This window comes from Coregonus clupeaformis, unplaced genomic scaffold (assembly GCF_020615455.1).
Source record: "Coregonus clupeaformis isolate EN_2021a unplaced genomic scaffold, ASM2061545v1 scaf0835, whole genome shotgun sequence".
NCBI lineage: Eukaryota > Metazoa > Chordata > Actinopteri > Salmoniformes > Salmonidae > Coregonus > Coregonus clupeaformis.
Window position 1 is genome coordinate 32,829 of NW_025534290.1, and position 19,672 is coordinate 52,500.

At 42.1% G+C, this 19,672-nt stretch overlaps 3 protein-coding genes across 3 annotated transcripts in view; 1 reads left to right on the forward strand and 2 right to left on the reverse strand.

Annotated features, from left to right (window-relative positions):
- The window catches only part of LOC123485743, a 32,374-nt gene extending 22,741 nt beyond the window's left edge, over nucleotides 1-9,633 (reverse strand). Inside the window, exons 1-9 of the mRNA XM_045216870.1 lie at nucleotides 9,141-9,633; nucleotides 7,390-8,621; nucleotides 3,254-5,151; nucleotides 2,937-3,143; nucleotides 2,542-2,715; nucleotides 1,932-2,099; nucleotides 1,618-1,788; nucleotides 1,067-1,113; nucleotides 777-943 (exon numbers count right to left, since the gene is read on the reverse strand). Of these exons, the coding sequence (XP_045072805.1) occupies nucleotides 777-943; nucleotides 1,067-1,113; nucleotides 1,618-1,788; nucleotides 1,932-2,099; nucleotides 2,542-2,715; nucleotides 2,937-3,143; nucleotides 3,254-5,151; nucleotides 7,390-8,621; nucleotides 9,141-9,633 (4,557 nt within the window). The remainder of the gene's footprint in view (nucleotides 1-776; nucleotides 944-1,066; nucleotides 1,114-1,617; nucleotides 1,789-1,931; nucleotides 2,100-2,541; nucleotides 2,716-2,936; nucleotides 3,144-3,253; nucleotides 5,152-7,389; nucleotides 8,622-9,140) is intronic.
- LOC123485737 (ribonuclease inhibitor-like) lies at nucleotides 183-2,978 on the reverse strand. Its single transcript, XM_045216867.1, has 7 exons — nucleotides 2,899-2,978; nucleotides 2,542-2,715; nucleotides 1,932-2,099; nucleotides 1,618-1,788; nucleotides 1,270-1,443; nucleotides 1,067-1,113; nucleotides 183-943 (listed from the first exon to the last, which is right to left on the reverse strand). The coding sequence occupies exons 1-7, from the start codon at nucleotides 2,928-2,930 to the stop codon at nucleotides 393-395; spliced, it is 1,317 nt and encodes a 438-aa protein (XP_045072802.1). The 5' UTR covers nucleotides 2,931-2,978; the 3' UTR covers nucleotides 183-392.
- A 7,971-nt stretch (nucleotides 9,634-17,604) lies between the features above and the next one.
- Nucleotides 17,605-19,672, forward strand: part of LOC121561602 (calmodulin-regulated spectrin-associated protein 3-like) — a 35,309-nt gene continuing 33,241 nt past the window's right edge. Inside the window, 1 exon segment of the mRNA XM_045216868.1 lies at nucleotides 17,605-18,228. Coding sequence (XP_045072803.1) covers nucleotides 18,096-18,228 — 133 coding nt within the window. The 5' untranslated portion in view covers nucleotides 17,605-18,095.

A 19,672-nucleotide genomic window follows, 5' to 3' on the forward strand; every position in this document is an offset into this window, starting at 1 on the left:
AAAATGTAAATGTAAATGTCATCTCTCTGAGTGAAGGTGTATTTGTGATGAGACAGGTGGATGTCATCTCTCTGAGTGAAGGTGTATTTGTGATGACAGGTTGATGTCATCACTCTGAGTGATGATCTGTTTGAGACAGGTGGATGTCATCTTGATATCAGACAGAGACACAACAACATGACTCTCAGTTCCATACAAAACTTTATTGACATTAATCATTATTTACATCATCAATGTATGTAATGTGTGACTATACCATTTCGATTTCCCACCTGGGTATCAATAAAGTTCAATTAAAATCTCCCCCCAAAAAACACAGACTAAATCTAATTACAGAAATAAAATTAATAAAAAATGTGTCTGTCAGTTACTCTGGTGATGGCTGCTTTCATTCACAGAGTTTGGATTTTAACTGAGCCAAATATCTCCCTCTCATCACACATGATTTTGAACTGAGGGTAAAGGGGCTCAGTGAACGTGGTGTGGAATGTGTACAGGTGGGTCAGTGTACCAGAGGAGACGCTGTAAAAGGACAGAGCGCCAGCCGGAAAGTCGAGATACACTCCTATACACTTTGGGTCCGGCCTGGGTACTGGCACAACTGAGAACCTGATATTATGAATAAATGTGTACTGTTCATTGCAGCAGAAAAGCCCCCAAGACCTCTTCGCCTCAGTAACCGATCTGGATGTATATGTCACCCCAATGTCAACCCAGCCAGTCCATTCAACCTGCCAGTAGAAACGGCCATCAGACAGTGGCTCCATGCAGCGTACTTTGGCCCACTTATCCAACTCTTCTGTCCGATCTGAGTCATCTGAATCCGAGAAATCCAAATGAGGATATCGGTTAACCTGCGTTCTCCTCACCACCCTCGTGTTGTCCTCGGACAGAGTCAGGTCACTATCTGCTGACATATCGTTCAGCTTGAGCTGGCAGGCATCTGTAGCAAGACAAGGCAGAAAAACAGAAACATGTGTTTTATGTTATTTTCACAATTTGCTTATAAAAGTTTAGGTGCTTAAAAAGCCAGCTTTCTTTTCCTAAATGTAGTTTGATGACTCACATTTCCTCAGGCCTGGTTTGATTCTGGACTCTCCACCATGGTCCAAACTGTGGGACAAAGAAAGAGTCATGTAGGGCCTATTGAACCTGATTACAGTGGAGATTGCCTTGATGATTTCACTATATAAACTAGAGTCTTGAAAGCCCATTGAGCAATGAGGTGTTAACAGAAGCAAAAGTCAAATCAACTAAATTTCCTTTTACCTGAGTTTCTCCAGTCTACAGTGTGGATCCTCCAGTCTAGCAGAGAGCAGCTTCACTCCGGAGTCTCCTGGGTGATTGAAGCTCAGGTCCAGTTCTTTCAGGTGGGAGGGATTTGACTCCAGAGCAGAGGCAAGAAACGTACAGCCTTTCTCTGTGACTAGACAACCAGAAAGCCTACAGAGAGAAGAGACAGCATAAAACAATGAACAACTGCTAGAGTATATATTTTTTAAGTTAAAACGTTTAAATTCCATTTAAGTGCAGTGCAGTTCACTAGTTCAATCATTCTTATTTGACTGTTTTCTGAAGTTTACAGTATGCTTTCACAATATCAAATGTGTAATCTACCTAAGAGTCTGTAAGGCACAATTGGGGTTCCTCAGTCCAGCAGAGAGGAGCCTCATTCCAGAGTACCACAGGCTGTTGTCTCTCAGGTCCAGCTCTCTCAGTACTGAGTATGACCACAGGACAGGAGCCAGGGAGACACAGGAACGTCTGGAGAGATTACACTCCCTTAGCCTTGGGAGGGGAAAAAGGGAGAGAATTTAACGCTACGTTCTCTTGGTGTTTCCATTGTTACGGTATAGTTTTAACAATGCGGTAATAAAAGGTTTCTTCTACTGTAACATGTGGAAGATTAAACATAACGGTTTATTTCTCACCCCAGAGTCTGTATCTGACAGTGTGGATCCATCAGTCCAGCAGACAGCAGCTTTACTCCAGAGTCTCCCAGTTTGTTGCAGCCCAGACGTAGCTCCTCGAGCTGACAGACTGCTATAGCAGAGGACAAACTTCCACAGGACTCCTCTGTAACCCCACAACCAGTCAGTCTGTCCAACATGAAAAAAATGTAAAGGGGAGCTGTCTTTAATCAATAATAAATTAACCTATAGGGCCAGTTTCAAGATACATTAAGCCAAATCCTGGACTAATATAATATGCCATTTAGCAGACGCTTTTATCCAAAGCGACTTAGTCACGCGTGCATACATTTTCTTTTTTGTGTATGGGTGGTCCCGGGGATCGAACCCACTACCTTAGCGTTACAAGCGCCATGCTCTACCAGCTGAGCTACAGACGACCACAGAGACTAAGAAGCTAGCTAACAATTAATGGTAAGTGATGGGGGCATGTGTGCAATGTTTTTACATAAATGAACAAATCAACGAATGTCAAACCACATATGGAGTTGATTTGACAATTTTGAAAATTGCAGGCATTTCCCTTCTATTGATCCTGACCTTCCCCTTTAAAAACATGTTCATTACTCACCTCAGTATCTTCAGGTTACAGTGTGGACTCATAAGACCACTGGAGATCTGCTTCACCCCTGTGTCTGTCAGTTTGTTGTAGCTGAGATCCAGCTCTGTCAGACATGAGCCAGCTGCCTGGAGAGCCGAGGCAACGGTTTCACAAATGTCATCTTTGAGATCACAACTGGTGAGTCTGTGTGAAACAACCCAAAAAAAAATTATTGAATTGTTCAAACTTGCCAACATGCATACCACCGTCATTTAAAGTTGTTTATCATTATATTTATTGCTTGTTTTCTTTGCCAGAGTAGATTTTGGAAGGTTACGGACTGTTGAAAAGTGTTCTGCTGTGTGTTGTTCCAGGCATAGCACTTACCTCAACACAAGTGGCTGGCTGTGAGGACCCATCAGCACAGCTCTGGTCCTGGTCTTTCCATGTTGATATGGCTGAGGTTAAGTGACTCCAGTCGGCAGTTGGGACTCCTCAGTCCAACAGAGAGGGACGTCAGGTCCAACAGGGCGTTGCCGCTGAGGTCCAGCTCTCTCAGCTGGGAGTCGGGCAGCTGTAGTGCAGATGCCACCGTTTCACAGCAACTCGTTGTAAGGCAGCAGTCCGCTAGTCTACAGAGGAGAGACGTTTATTATGGGAGATGTGGATGTAGTATAGGACTGATTTAAAATGGCTATAAGACATACAGTGACATACTGTACACATCAACACTTCAACTCACATAGCCTTTCGGCAGCATCGAACAGCAGGGACCAGCCTCTTACGCCCCTCATCTGACGTGTTGTACTCTCTCACGTCCAGTTTGTCCAACACTTCCTCTGACATCAAGAGTACGTATGCCATCGCCGAGCACTGTGCAGGCGTCAGCTTCTTCTCAGCAGGGTTTTTGGATGTCAAGAACCTTTGAATTTCATTTACAAATGAGGTATCGTTCAACTCAATCAAACAGTGGAAGAGATTGATGCACCTCTCTGGGGAGGGATATTGTCTTTCGTCTGAGAGCTTGTCTTTGATGTATTGGATGGTATTCTGGATACTCTCTTTGTCTCCCTCTGTCTGGAGCTGTAGGCATTTCAAGAGGATCTGATTGGACTCCAGTGAGATGCCCAGAAGGAAGCGGAGGAAGAGGTCTAGATGACCGGTCTTGCTCTTCAAAGCTTCATCCACCGCACTCCTCTGCAAGTCATGCAGTGTTTTCTGCTGCTGCTGAGAACCTCTGGGTTGTGGCCTGTAATCTTCGTCCTCACTGAAGTCATCACCTTCTCCAAAATACCCGTAATTCGATCTTGGTAGCCTGTTCTCTCTTGATGCAAACGGGTTGACATTTTCACTGACAAAGAGGTAGGCAACATAGAGTGCAGTGAAGAACTCCTGAATGCTGAGATGCACAAAGCTGTACTTGTTTGCTCTAAACATTGGGTCCTCCTCTCTGAAGAGCTCAGTGCACATCCCTGAGAGCAAGAAGCCTTCTTTGACATCAATGCCACACCCTCTCAGATCGTCTTCAGAAAACACCAGATTGCTCTTTTCCAAATTTTGGAAGGCTAGTTTTCCAAGCTTCAGAATGATCTGTACGTCAGACTCTGACAGAATACGAGGATCTGGTTCGTTTTTCCCATTATATTTCTTGTTCTTCATGCTTGTCAGAGTGAGAAGGAAACGAATGTACATCTCAGTCAGAGTTTTAGGGACTTTTCCATGGTCATTTTCACTCAACATTTTCCCAAGAACCATGGCAGTAATCCAACAGAAGACTGGAATGTGGCACATGATGAAGAGACTCCTCGATGTCTTTATGTGTGAGATGATTTTGCTGGACAGGTTCTCATCATCACTGAATCTCTTCTTGAAGTATTCTTCTTTCTGTGGGTCGTTGAATCCCCGAACTTCTGTTACACGGTCAAAAGAGTCAGAGGGTATCTTATCAACTGCTGCTTGTCGGGAGGTTATCCAGAGGAGAGCAGAAGGAAGCAGATTCCCCTTGATGAGGTTTGTCAGCAGCACGTCCACTGATGTTGTCTTGGTTACATTAGACAACCTCTTGTTGTTATGGAAATCCAGTGGAAGTTGGCTTTCATCCAGACCATCCAAGATGAACACGACTTTGCAGTCGACCACCTTCTTTGCATCCTTGATATCTGTTAGTTCAGGGTGGAAGTCACTCAGGAGTTCCAAGAGATTGTAGTCATCTTTGATGAAATTCATGTCCCTAAATGGAAGTGCGAAGACAAAATCTACATCCCGATTGGCTATTCCTTCTGCCAAGTCAAGGATGAACTTCTGCACTGAGACCGTTTTTCCAATGCCAGCGATTCCCTTTGTCAGCACAGTTCTGACGGGTACCGCTTGTTTGGATTGGGATTTGTCATTATGTTCCTCTGTCTTAGGGTCTAAAGATTTAAAGATGTCATTGCAGTTGATTGCATGGTCTTGAAATGCTTTGGTCCGAGCCGTATCTTCAATCTGCCATACCTCATGCTCTTTATTAACCCCTTCACTCTCCCCAGTTGTGATGTAGAGCTCGGTGTAAATATTGTCCAGCAATGTTGGGTTTCCCCGTTTTCCAAGCCCCTCAAAGATGCTCCCAAACTTCTTCTTCATGTTGGACTTGTGTTTGCCCTTGAAAGCCGGGACTCCACATATCATATGAATGTCTTATTTGTCTGTCTGTGACCTACCATTATTGATCACCAGCCCCGAGAGTCAAAATGTTTATTTTATACAACGTTTACACCCAACATCAAACATCTTACAAGGTAAGCTTCGATTTGGTCTGTTTGAGCTATAGCTACATGGGGGGTATCAAATTAATCCTTAGGTTGGTAAGAACAAATCTAGCCTATTTTATCTGATGATGTATGACTTAATGGCAACATTGAATGTCCACCGAGTGACTATATCTTTGCGCATTAAAAAATATGACGATGCCTACTTACGTGCTGTAAGCATCCATTACCAACGAGATAAGCTTTCCAGGGATATGCAGTTGACCTGGGTGGGACAAAGCAAGTTCTAGAACCTTCTATGCGTGCTGCGAACTATTGCTACCTGGCTCAGAGACGAGACGCACCGAGCACGCTACATTATATTGTAAACAGATTTCATCGCTTTAATTTAATCGCTTTAGCATAAAAGATGGCTTCTCAAGAAGAAGAAGTAAATAGGTAAAAACTAAGAATATCGAACAGAACCCTAAAAAGAAGGCAGCTATGAATAAGTATACCGACATAGAAGCTTTGAATAAAATACTGGAGTCGGATTCGGATCAGGGGAGCGATTTGGACAACGAGGATTTCGACTCGGCCGACGAAGATTGCTTTCTAGAAGGATTGGATCCACTTTTAGATCTGTAAGTAAATTATTTTCATGACTTTAAATAGCTAATTTACTATATGTATTTCATTTTTGATAAGTTGTCAGCTTTTTGTGCTTTGGATTTAGTTTACATAGGCCTATGTAACAAGTCATTTCAATGTTATATAACTCCAAAGTAGTTATTGTCTATGTTTCATATTAGTTCACTGTTTGATGTTCTAAGTTTCATCCTTGTAACATTGGAGAGGCCACTAAACTCTTATGGCCATTGTTAAAATGTTGTGGTTCTCACCTCTACCTTTGTCTCCAAAGTGTTACTGTTTGCATTGTGTGTGCTTCACACCTATGTGAGTCACTGTACAGATAAAGTTTAGGTTTAGTGTTAGTCATTCCAGTTTTGATGTCTTTGCCAAGAGTGTGCAAAGCTGCCATCAAGGCAAAGGGTGGCTACTTTGAAGAATCTCAAATATGAAATATATTTTGATTTATTTAACACTTTTTTTGGTTACTACATGATTCCATAAGTGTTATTTCATAGTTTTGATGTCTTCACTATTATTCTACAATGTAGAAAATAGTAAAAATAAAGACAAACCCTGGAATGTGTAGGTGTGTCCAAACTTTTGACTGGTACTGTAGCTTGTATCTGACACCCCACCCAACCCCCTCTTCAGTACATCACTGGGGCCAAGCTTCCTGCCGTCCAGGACCTCTATACCAGGCGGTGTCAGAGGAAGGCCCTAGAAATTGTCAAAGACTCCAGCCACCCTAGTCATAGACTGTTCTCTCTGCTACCGCACGGCAAGTGGTACCGGAGCGCCAAGTCTAGGTCCAAAAGGCTTCTTAACAGCTTCTACCCCCAAGCCATAAGACTCCTGAACAGCTAATCATGGCTACCCAGACTATTTGCATTGCCCCCGCACCCCCACCCCATCTTTTTACGCTGCTGTTACTCTGTTTATTATCTATGCATAGTCACTTTAACTCTACCCACATGTACATATTACCTCAATTACCTTGACTAACTGGTGCCCCTGCACATTGACTCTGTACCGCTACCCCCTGTATATAGCCTCCCTACTGTTATTTTATTTTACTGCTGCTCTTTAATGGTTTGCTATTTTTATTTTTTACTTCTATATTTTTTACTTAACACTTTTTTTTCTTTTTTTCTTAAAACTGCATTGTTGATTAAGGGCTTGTAAGTAAGCATTTCACTGTAAGGTCTACACCTGTTGTATTCGGCGCATGTGACAAATAACATTTGATTTGATTTGTCATTGAAATATGACTTTGAAAATAAAAGAAATAAAAAAACGGTTATTTTGTGTGTGATTGATCTTGTGTATTCTGAACTATGTAACTCCTATCTATCTTCTGATCATTTCCTCACAATCTTCCAGATGTCTTCTTTCCAAATATACCAAGTTTTTGCATGTCAGAATCATGTAATTACACATGAATAGCAGTTACTTTTGGGTATGTCTATTTACGTGGAAATCTACATTTTGCCGTAACAGTTAAGAGGTTAATTTCATTCACAAACGAGGTATCGTTCAACTCGATCAAACAGTGGACGAGATTGATGCACCTCTCTGGGGATGGATATTGTCTTTGTTTTTCGTCTGAGAGCTTGTCTTTGATGTATTGGATGGTATTCTGGATACTCTCTTTGTCTCCCTCTGTCTGGAGCTGTAGGCATTTCAAGAGGATCTGATTGGACTCCAGTGAGATGCCCAGAAGGAAGCGGAGGAAGAGGTCTAGATGACCGGTCTTGCTCTTCAAAGCTTCATCCACCGCACTCCTCTGCAAGTCATGCAGTGTTTTCTGCTGCTGCTGAGAACCTCTGTATTGTGGCCTATAGTCTTCATCCTCGCTGTAGCAATCATCCCTGTAGTCATCGTCCCTGTAGTCATCGTCCCTGTAGTCATCGTCCCTGTAGTCATCGTCCCTGTAGTCATCGTCCCTATCGTCATCGTCCCTGTGGTCATCGTCCCTGTAGTCATCGACCCTGTAGTCATCGTCCCTATCGTCATCATCCCTGTGGTCATCGTCCCTGTAGTCATCGTCCCTGTAGTCATCGTCCCTGTAGTCATCGTCCCTGTGGTCATCGTCCCTGTGGTCATCGTCCCTGTAGTCATCGTCCCTGTAGCCATCATCACTGTAGCCATCATCCCTGTAGTCATCGTCCCTGTAGTCATCGTCCCTGTGGTCATCGTCCCTGTAGTCATCGTCCCTGTGGTCATCGTCCCTGTACTCATCATCCCTGTAGTCATCATCCCTGTAGCCATCATCACTGTAGTCATCGTCCCTGTAGTCATCGTCCCTGTAGTCATCGTCCCTGTAGTCATCGTCCCTGTGGTCATCGTCCCTGTGGTCATCATCCCTGTAGCCATCATCACTGTAGCCATCATCCCTGTAGTCATCATCCCTGTCTCCAAAATATGTGTCTCCAGAATCACTGTAATTTGTTCTTGGTAGCTCTTGGTAGTCTCTTAAACAAAATGGGTTGACATTTTCACTGGCATATGAGTAAGCAACATAGAGTGCTGCAAATAACTCTTGAATGGTGAGATGCACAAAGCTGTACATCTTTGCTTGAAACATTGGGTCCTCCTCTCTGGAGATCTCTGTGCACATCCCTGAGAGCAAGACGGCTTCTTTGACATCAATGCCACACCCTCTCAGATCGTCTTCAGAAAACACCAGATTGCTCTTTTCCAAGTCTTGGAAGGCTAGTTTTCCAAGCTTCAGAATGATCTGTACGTCAGACTCTGACAGAATACGAGGATCTGGTTTGTTTTTCCCATTATACTTCTTGTTCTTCATGTTTGTCAGAGTGAGTAGGAAACGAATGCACATCTCAGTCAGGGGGACTTTTCCATGGTCCTTTTTGCTCAACATTTCCCCAAGAACCATGGAAGTAATCCAACAGAAGACCGGTATGTGGCACATGATGTGGAGGCTTCTTGATGTCTTTATGTGTGAGATGATTTTGCTGGACAGGTTCTCATCATCACTGAATCTCTTCTTGAAGTATTCTTCTTTCTGTGGGTCGTTGAATCCCCGAACTTCTGTTACACGGTCAAAACAGTCGGAGGGTATCTTATCAACTGCTGCTGGTCGGGAGGTTATCCAGAGGAGAGCAGAAGGAAGCAGATTCCCCTTGATGAGGTTTGTCAGCAGCACGTCCACTGATGTTGTCTTGGTTACATTAGACAACCTCTTGTTGTTATGGAAATCCAGTGGAAGTTGGCTTTCATCCAGACCATCCAAGATGAACAGGACTTTACCGTCGACCACCTTCTTTGTGTCTTCTATATCTGAAAGTTCAGGGTGGAAGTCACTCAGCAGCTCCAACAGACTGTACTGGTCGTATTTGTTTCGATTCAAATCCCTGAATGGAAGGGTGAAGACGAAATCTACATCCTGATTGGCTCGTCCTTTTGCCCAGTCAAGGATGAACTTCTGCACTGAGACTGTTTTTCCGATGCCAGCGATGCCCTTCGTCAGCACAGTTCTAATGAATACCTCTTCTCCAGGTAAGGGTTTGAAGATATCATTGCAGTTGATTGCATCTTCTTGATATATTTTAGTTCGAGACGTATTCTGTATCTTCCAAACCTCGTGTTCTCTGTTAACCCCTTCACTCTCCCCAGCTGTGATGTAGAGCTCTGTGTAAATCTTGTCAAGCTGTGTTGGGTTTCCGCGTTTTCCAAGCCCCTCAAAGATGCTCCCAAACTTCTTCCTCATGTTGGACTTGTTTTTGTCCAGCACATTTATCATTTCTTCATCTAAAAAAAAATATATATTATACATTTTATTACCTTCATTTGTTAAGGTCATTATGCAAATAAATCAACATTTCTGTAATTTGTTTTGTTTTTGTTTTGGTATTATTTTCTATTATAACAAAAAGAACAATAAATAATTGTCTTACCAGCACCATGTGAAGGCATAGTAACACTGATATTTTGATAAACTGAACCTGTAACATTGCAGCCAACAAGCTGGGGTGCAACAACAACAGAACCACCATGAGCCATAATGTAGGACTGTGGATGAGCAGGTTGAGCCACGATGGAGGACGGTGGAGGAACAGGTTGAGACGTAATGGAGGGCGAAGGACCAGAGTCCTGGGCTCGAACGAGGGACTGAGGAGTCTGATCCATGATATCAGACAGTCAGTCTCCTCCCCCTGAGAGAGACAGAGAGACAACATTAGGAGCAAGTCTGACAACAAAAACAGAAACATTTGAGTATGCTAATAGGTCCTTAGTTCATTGGTTATGGCATGGTAAGATAATTGTAAATATTCATTTATTTATTTCCTATTTTTCATTAGTTTAAATGAATGGAAATCTTACAGACAGTGGCTAGTGGCTTTATCCTAACACACAGGGACTTGCAGTACAGGCTAGCCTTTATCATAACACACATTGACCTGCAGTACAGGCTATCCTTTATCATAACACACAGGGACCTGCAGTACAAGCTAGCCTTTATCATAACACACAGGGACCTGCAGTACAGGCTATCCTTTATCATAACACACAGGGACCTGCAGTACAGGCTATCCTTTATCATAACACACAGGGACCTGCAGTACAGGCTAGCCTTTATCATAACACACAGGGACCTGCAGTACAGGCTATCCTTTATCATAACACACAGGGACCTGCAGTACAGGCTATCCTTTATCATAACACACAGGGACCTGCAGTACAGGCTATCCTTTATCATAACACACAGGGACCTGCAGTACAGGCTAGCCTTTATCATAACACACAGGGACCTGCAGTACAGGCTAGCCTTTATCATAACACACAGGGACCTGCAGTACAGGCTATCCTTTATCATAACACACAGGGACCTGCAGTACAAGCTAGCCTTTATCATAACACACAGGGACCTGCAGTACAGGCTATCCTTTATCATAACACACAGGGACCTGCAGTACAGGCTAGCTTTTATCATCCGGGTATTCCAGACTCGGTCCTGGGGACCCCAAGGGGTGCAAGTTTTGGTTTTTGCCCTTGCAAAAGGCTCCTGAACAGCTTCTGCCCCCAAGCCATAAGACTGCTGAACAGTTAATAAAATGACTACCCTGACTATTTGCATTGACTCTCTTGCTCCAGCTCTTTGCACACTCACTGGACTCTACCCACACACTCACACATACCACACTGACACTCCAACACACACACACACACACACACACACACTATATATGCTCACACACACACACACACACAGACACATGCATATGGACACAACACACACACTCACACAGACGCACTTTCACAATCTGTCACACACATCACACACGCTGCTGATACTCTGTCTATTATCTATCCTGATTGCCTAGTCACTCTTACCCCTACCTACATGTAGATATTACCTCAATCACCTCAACTACCTCGTACCTGTGTGCATTGACTCGGTACCGGTATACAGCCTCGTTATTGTTATTTTATTGTGTTACTATTTATTTATTTATTTTTTGCTAATTGTCTTACTTTTTAACTCTGCATTGTTGGGAAAGGGCTCGTAAGTGAGCATTTCACCGTAAAGTCTACACCTATTGTATTTCGGCTCATGTGACAAATAACATTTGATTTGATTGATTTGAATTCCCATTTTAAAGCTTCCTGATTATAAATTAATATTTCCGGTCATAATTATCATTTTTAATAGCTTCCAATCCACATTATCAAAGTGTATTATTTTGTTGGGAAAGGGCTCGTAAGTGAGCATTTCAGTCCCTACACCCAAACGTAAGTGAGCATTTCAGTCCCTACACCCAGTCCCTACACCCAGTCCCTACACCCAAACGAGGGCATTGCGTTCATCCACCTCTGGCCTGCTGGCTCCCCTACCTCTGCGGAAGCATAGTTCCCGCTCAGCCCAGTCAAAACTGTTCGCTGCTCTGGCACCCCAATGGTGGAACAAGCTCCCTCACGACGCCAGGACAGCGGAGTCACTCACCACCTTCCGGAGACATTTGAAACCCCACCTCTTTAAGGATTACCTGGGATAGGATAAAGTAATCCTTCTACCCCCCCTTACCCCAACCCCCATAAAAATAAAAATAAAAATAAAAAAACATTGTAAAGTGGTTATCCCACTGGCTATAAGGTGAATGCACCTATTTGTAAGTCGCTCTGGATAAGAGCGTCTGCTAAATGAAGTAAATGTAAATGTATTACTTTTTCAAAATGCATTCATATTCATCCTATTACAGCTGTGGTTATTAAATCACATGCAGATCCCATTTTCAATAGCTCCCAGCTGTCCAAATTAGATTTAAATTTAAAAGCATCTAAAACCACTTACTGACCTCCCTCCTCTATAGTACACCCATTAGAAATGCCATTTTCATCGCACTGATTTCACATTAATATTTCCTGTGATTGGTCTAATTTTCAATACCTTCCTATCCATATGAGCTACAGATCTACAGACAATTGCAGTGGGTTCCTTGACCTTTCTTATCAAAGGTTCACCTTTTTAAAATTATTCCTCCCTTTGGTCCTCATATTACTGCTTTGGTTACTAATTCACGTACAGATCTACTTTTCTATAGCTTTATATCCCGAGCGGCGCAGCGGTCTAAGGCACTGCATCTCAGCGCTAGAGGCGTCACTACAGACCCTGGTTCGATTCCAGGCTGTATCACCACCGGACGTGATTGGGAGTCGCGTAGGGCGGCGCACAATTGGTCCAGCGTCGTCCGGGTTTGGCCGGTGTAGGCCGTCATTGTAAATAAGAATTTGTTCTTAACTGACTTGCCTAGTTAAATAAAAATAAAAATATCCAGGTGGTTTTGAAATCTAACACTGAAAATACTTTCCAATATTATGCGCATAGAAAGTCTACACCTCCCCTTGGATTTCTTCACATTTTATTGTGTTACAAAGTGGGATGATGAATTTAAGTATACAAAATACTCTGTAATGTAAAAGTGGAAGAAAAATTCTAACATAAAAAAAAAATTAAACACTAATATACGTTGATAAGTATTTACCCCCCTGAGTCAATACATGTTAAAAGCACCTTTGGCAGCGATTATAGCTGTGAGTCTTCTTAGGTAAGTCTCATAAGAGCTTTGCACACCTGGATTGTGCAATATTTGCCCATTATTCTTTTCAAAATTCTTCAAGCTCTGTCAAGGTGTTGTTGATCATGGCTAGACAGCACTTTTCTAATTTTGCCATAGATTTACAAGCAGATTTAAGTCAAAAGTCAGGAACATTGACTGTCTTCTTGGTAAGCAACTGCAGTGTAGATTTGGCTTTGTATTGTAGGTTATTGTCCTGCTGAAAGGTGAATTCCTCTCCCAGTGTCTGGTGTAAAGCAGACTGAACCAGGTTTTCCTCTAGGATGTTGCCTGTGATTAGCTCCACAATATTTATTTTAATTCTGACCAACTCCCCAGTCTTTGCCAATGTCAAGCATACCCATTCCATGATGCAGCCACCACCATGCTTGACAATAAGGAGGCAGATACTCAGTGTTGTGTTGGATTTGCCCCAAACATAAGGCTTTGCATTTACGCCCAAGGTGTATTCCTTTGTTGTGTATTTTTTTTTTCAGTATTACTTTAGTGCCTTGTTGCATACAAGATGCATGTTTAGGAATATTTTTATTCTGTGTATTTGTATTCTTCTTTTCACTCTGTCATTTAGGTCATTATTGTGGAGTCACTACAATGTTGTTGATTCATTCCCAAAATCACCAATGGCCTCTCATGGTGACATCCCTGAGCAGTTTGCTTCCCGTCCTGCAGCTCAGTTCAGAATGACGACTGTGCATTTGATGTGTCTGGGTGGTTTAATACATCAGCATAATTATTAACTTGACCCTGCTTAAAGATATATTCAATGTCTGAATTTGTATTGTTACCCATCTACCGATCACTACCCTTCTTTATGAGGCTTTCGAAAAGCTCCCTGGTCTTTGTAGTTGAATCTGTGCTTGAAATTCAATATTTGACTGAGGGACCTTACAGGTGTTGTATGTATGGGGGAAAGAGGAAAGGATGGGCATTCAGAAATCACGTCAACCCCTTTTATTTCACACAGACTGAGTCCATATACGGTGCCTATAGAAAGACTACACCCACTTTAACCTTTTTTCACATTTTGATGCCTTACAATGGCCATCTCAGTCTCCGGACTTGAACCCCATTAAAAACCTGTGGTTTGAATTGAAGAGGGCAGTCCATAGTCGCAGACGAAGGATATCAAGGATCTTGAAAGATTCTGTATGGAGGAAAGGTCTAAGATTCCTCCCAATGTGTTCTCCTGTCTCATAAATCATTTAATTAAATGGCTCAGTGTAGAGTACAGTGTACTTCTGGAAAATCTAAGGTGAGGAATTTTGAAAAAATTAAAGGTGAACCTTTGATAAGAGAGGTCAAGGAACCCACCGCACTTGTCTGTAGATCTGTAGCGCATATGGACAGTGAGCTATTGAAATTTAGACCTAACACAGGAAATATTGGTATATAATCAATGCAATATAAGATAGCAATTCTAATGGGTGTACTATGGACAAGGTAGGTCAAAGATCTCAAGTGGTTTTAGATGTATATGTCATGTGGATGCTATTGATATATTAGATCTGTACGTGAATTAATATCCAAAGTTGTACTAGGAAAAATATTTGTATAGAACCAAAGGGGAAGGAATAAGAGAGGTGAAGGACGCCTTGGTCTGTACATCTTTAGGTCATATGGGTATGAAGGTATTGAAAGTCAGACCTATCACAGGAAATATGAATGTAAAATCAGGGACGTGGTGAACTGGATGAGGGGGTTCAGTGACTTCACATGATGTGGTTTCACATCTCCATTTCGCCTGGATAGGAAGCTTTTGAAAAGTATCCTTGTAAATGGGTCAAATATAGCACCCTTAGTAGTTAGAGGTGACTAATATAAATGTTGTGCCCTACAGCGACTGGAGGCCCTATGCAGTGCAGCCAGGTCACCCGTGATACAAGTCAGTATTCGACGTCCATCCATGTCTGAGGATGTCCACTAAGGGCAACAGTGAGCGCTGTTACCTTCAAGTAGGTTTCGGATTTGCTAGGGCGTTGTGAATGGGGATGGTGGATGGGTGTAAGCGTCTGCCTCCGATTCCAAAGGTTGCAAAGGTTGTAAGTTTGAATCCAGCGATAGAAAGTTATGTTTGATATTTTTGTTTTAAGCCTATCCCAAACATTAACCCTTACCTTAACCATTCGGAGTTAATGCCTAACCTTAAGATTTCGGGTTTAATGCCTAAACTTAACCCTAACATTACAAATGTTGAGTTAATGCCTAAACTTAACGTTAAACACTTTGAAATTTGACGTTTGAGAAACATGGATGAACGTTTAATTTTGACGTGAGACTGTGAGAGCTGGTTGATGTAGTGTGTGTAATCTTCATATAGGGCTAACCCTCCTGAATGGGAATGCAAAAACATATATTTTTTTGCTTACATGCAATCACCGGTATTGCACTTTTAAGATGATCCCTAAACAACCTGAGCACCAGATAACAGCACAATGCCTCCTTTTCAGCTCTGTTAAGGGAAGAGTTCGACTATAGGAAAAAACAATGGGTGTACCTTGCTCTATATCATCATCTGATTCTAGAATCTAGATATATCACTCTCATCATCTGATTCTAGAATCTAGATATCACTCTCATCATCTGATTCTAGAATCTAGATATCTCACTCTCATCATCTGATTCTAGAATCTAGATATATCACTCTCATCATCTGATTCTAGAATCTAGATATATCACTCTCATCATCTGATTCTAGAATCTAGATATATCACTCTCATCATCTGATTCTAGAATCTAGATATATCACTCTCATCATCTGATTCTAGAATCTAGATATATCACTCTCATCATCTGATTCTAGAATCTAGATATATCACTCTCATCATCGTTGAAGAATCTAGATATATCACTCTCATCATCCTAGGACCCTCGGTCGGAGAGCTATTGACAAGCGAACTTCCAATATCTAAAGTAAAAACACATTTACTGCGGTGTGAAACGGCAAGGTGATGAGCTTGATGCTCCTTTCCAATAAATATCAAGGGTCTTATTCTGGTGACATGATCATCGATGCTTGGCTGCTTTTTGACAAATATAAAATGTCTTGCTCTTTTGTCCATAATAATCTCATCATGTAGCTATACCCGCACTGTATCTGCGAGCTGTTGACTAGAGCGCAGGTGCCAATACCAGAGGGCACATCCGCTTTATGCAAAGCATTTTTGTGAGAAAACCATCAGTAGAGTTCAAAATGCGATGGAAACCCATTTAAGTTTTCTATATTTTGTATTATTACATGAGAATTTAACCGCAAAAGGCATTGTTATGTGCACTATGTCATCACACACAGCCTTTATCCACAACAACTATGTCATCACACACAGCCTTTATCCACAACAAGTCAATTTGATGGAAACACATCTCTGGTGGGAAAATGCGCATATTGTTTTTATGCAGATTTTACAATATTTACATTAAAATCTGTTGCCAATTTGATGGAAACTTAGCTTATTTTTTGTCAACATTTAGAAAGTTCGCATAGAAAATAGATGCGACAATTGCCTGCCAGGGCAATTAACTATCTTGTCTCAATAAAAACAGCTGTACATAATGATATCACACCTTTAAAAAAATAAGCGCATTAATGAATTGGCGATAGTCTGTATGCCCTCCCACTTATCTGTTTAATGTCTCAGGTAGCCTGCGAAAGCCAGCATGGATAGAATGCAATAACTGACTAATATTTGCCATATTCTAATAATTCTCATGTGCCAACGTATCGCCACGGCTGTGCCATGGTGAAACTTGCACTCCTTTAGATCTGGAATAATTGGATGGTGAAACTTGCCAGCCAACCAGAAAAGCAAGGCGAAGCAATTCAGGCATTCTTTAAAGTCAAGACAATCCTCGTCCTGCAAATAAATATTATTTTTATAGTTGGAAAAAAATTATTTTGCAAGCAGTAGGCTTTTAGAATTAAATGTGGAGTGGTGCTTATAGTTACGCGATGACATCACGTGCCCCGCGTACCTTCAAAAGTAGCCTATTCGGTAATTATCATTTATTCAAGAAACATCGTTTCCATTATAATTTGTCACAGTAAAGAAAGTTCGACAAAAGGAAAATCCACACCTGTCGAACGGATAAAAATGTTGTCGATCTTTTGAAAACGTCTCCTATATTTGCCGTTTCCATTACACATGACGCAATTATATTTTTTTGCTAGATTGCTTTTGTCGAATAAACCTGGGTCAATATAAACCTGCCTAGAGAAGAGATACACTGTATACATTATGGCATAAGTAGTCTAAGTCTGTCCTCCTACCTAAAGATGGAAAAATAAAAATATTCACCTGAGAATTTTTCTTCGTCTGGTGTTCTTTTGACGGTCTTTCGTTTTTACTTCCTTGTTGAGCGCTGTTTGCGAATTTTTAAGTTAACGTTAAAGTCACCTGATTATTTTTGTAGGACATTAACCGATAATAGCGTAGTTCTCGTATTTGTCTAAAGCCTATTGAAATAGGTCAACAATAGACCAATCCATGACGTTTATTAACAGAACAGACCCTTGAAAAAGAAGAAGTAGAAACGGGCTATGCCTAGGCTGGGCTAGTCAGGATATCCTAAGAACCCGCCCCTTCTCTGTTACTGCGTCTCGTTCTCGTGTGCGATTGGTCGCTGGACCGGTAGGCTACAGCCGCACCTGAAAACTAGGTCAATGAATGCGTGGCGGCTCTCCTACATCTGGATGCGCGTGCAGCAGCCTACTGCATGGGGGCTACTGTGATGGAACAGCTTCGCAGAGCAGAAAGACTGGAAATAATGTCCTGAAAAGCGGTTTTCTCCGTGGATCAATATACCACGACAACCCGACATCCTCAGGTCGCAAGTGACCGCGCATCTTTCACAGAATAACGGAGCTGCGGCGATAAGGACCAAAACATTAATTATCAGGCCGTGGTGACATAGACGGTCTCAGCACAGCAGTCACCGTTAGTTCTGCACAACAACACAACAAAAATGAGGATTTAAATCGCTGTTTTTGTATTTTTTATTTATTTCGCCTGCGGCTGCTGCTGCGGTAACACCCCTCTTTGTAGATCGCTTGCACTCCTCCTCCCTCCCTCCCTTCCTCTCCTCCGCTCTCCATCCTTCCTTCCCCGGAGCGGCTGGGTGGACTTGCGGGGCTATGGAGGATGCGGGTGAGATGAGGAAGACATTCACGGTACCGGAGATTAAACCGTTGGATCAGTACGACTTCAACCGAGCCAAGGTGTGCGCCAGCGTCCGGTGGCTACTGGCGAAGTCATACGGATCCGCAGGTAAGACGGGCTTTATTTATCATGGGCGATTTACCGGTTGACGTTTCTCCCGTTATTGAGTTGGCCGGGCCACAGAGGTGCGTATTTTTCCCAGGGCGTCTATTGGACAGAATCACGGATATTTGCTGTTAATAATAATGTAATATCATGTTTTATTCGAAAAAGGTTTATGTTGTCAAGGCGATGATGTGTCTGATTATATTCTACCGCTAGATGTGATAGGCTACTCACACACAAAGCATCTCTAACGCTCACACCCCTGCGTCTATCCTCTTCATCACAGGCTATTAGCTACTGCTTCTCTGGCCATTTCAATCTCACAGGTGAAGGCATTGAATGCCATATGTTACAGCGTATATGTTCATTCATCGTATTTTTATTTTATTTTATGGGGTGATTCTATAGGTTCAGAAATCAGAATGGATGGATAAGAGAAGGCCTTTATTCAAAGGTGCACGGTTCGCTTACAGCGGTATGGGCGTAGGAGGATGGCGTCACTGCCTTCATCTATTATTTATCTAGCGGCCTATTATAATACTGGAATATAATACAGGCATACACTCTAAGATCAACAGGCCTATCTGCTAGTTAAATGTGTTTAATGCGCCACATTATAGTAGGCTATGATATGATTGTAGGCTTTCCTACTCGAGCCTAATGGTTTTTATATAGCCTACACAATCCCCTGGCAGTTGCACCTGGGGATTCCCTTTGTCAACCTACAGGCCGGCTGACACGCCCATTTGATAGAATTGTAATGTCCTCTGCGGTGAGCAGCAAGACGCAATTTATTGGAACGTTCAGATAGAAATACCCTATGTATGTAGAACAAAAATGCGTGTAGAATATGGAACATGTAGAATATGGAACATGCAGAATATGGAACATGTAGAATATGGAACATGTAGAATATGGAACATGTAGGCCTAGAATTTATTTAACCTTTATTTTAGCAGTGAGTCATAATAACCTCAGCTCTATTCATGGCAGTTCTATCGGTAACACTTTATTTGGATAGTCCCAAGTAGATTGTTTGTAGATGGTTTGTAGATGTTCAGTAAATGTTCAATAACTGTCAACAACATTTCAACTCACTATCCACTAACCCCAGTCCTAACCCTAACCTTAAACTTAACCCTTCCCCTAACCCTAATTCTTAACCTAACCCCTAACCTTAGCAAGCAGTTGCTTATCAACAGAGAGTTTGTTGATAGTATGACCATCTGTAGAGCATCTATATGGGACTATCCAAATAAAATGTTACAGTTCTATCTATATTTGGCTACAGAACGTGGCCTTGGGGTCTTGGGGAGGAGAGTGGACTGAGGATTGGTTATTAGGGAAATAGAGGAAGCGTAGTTTATTCCTGTGGGACCGTTCAATAGTAGCCTGTCTGTCTATCGTGAGTTTGAGCCTCTTAACTGTATTGATTCCCGTATGTGTT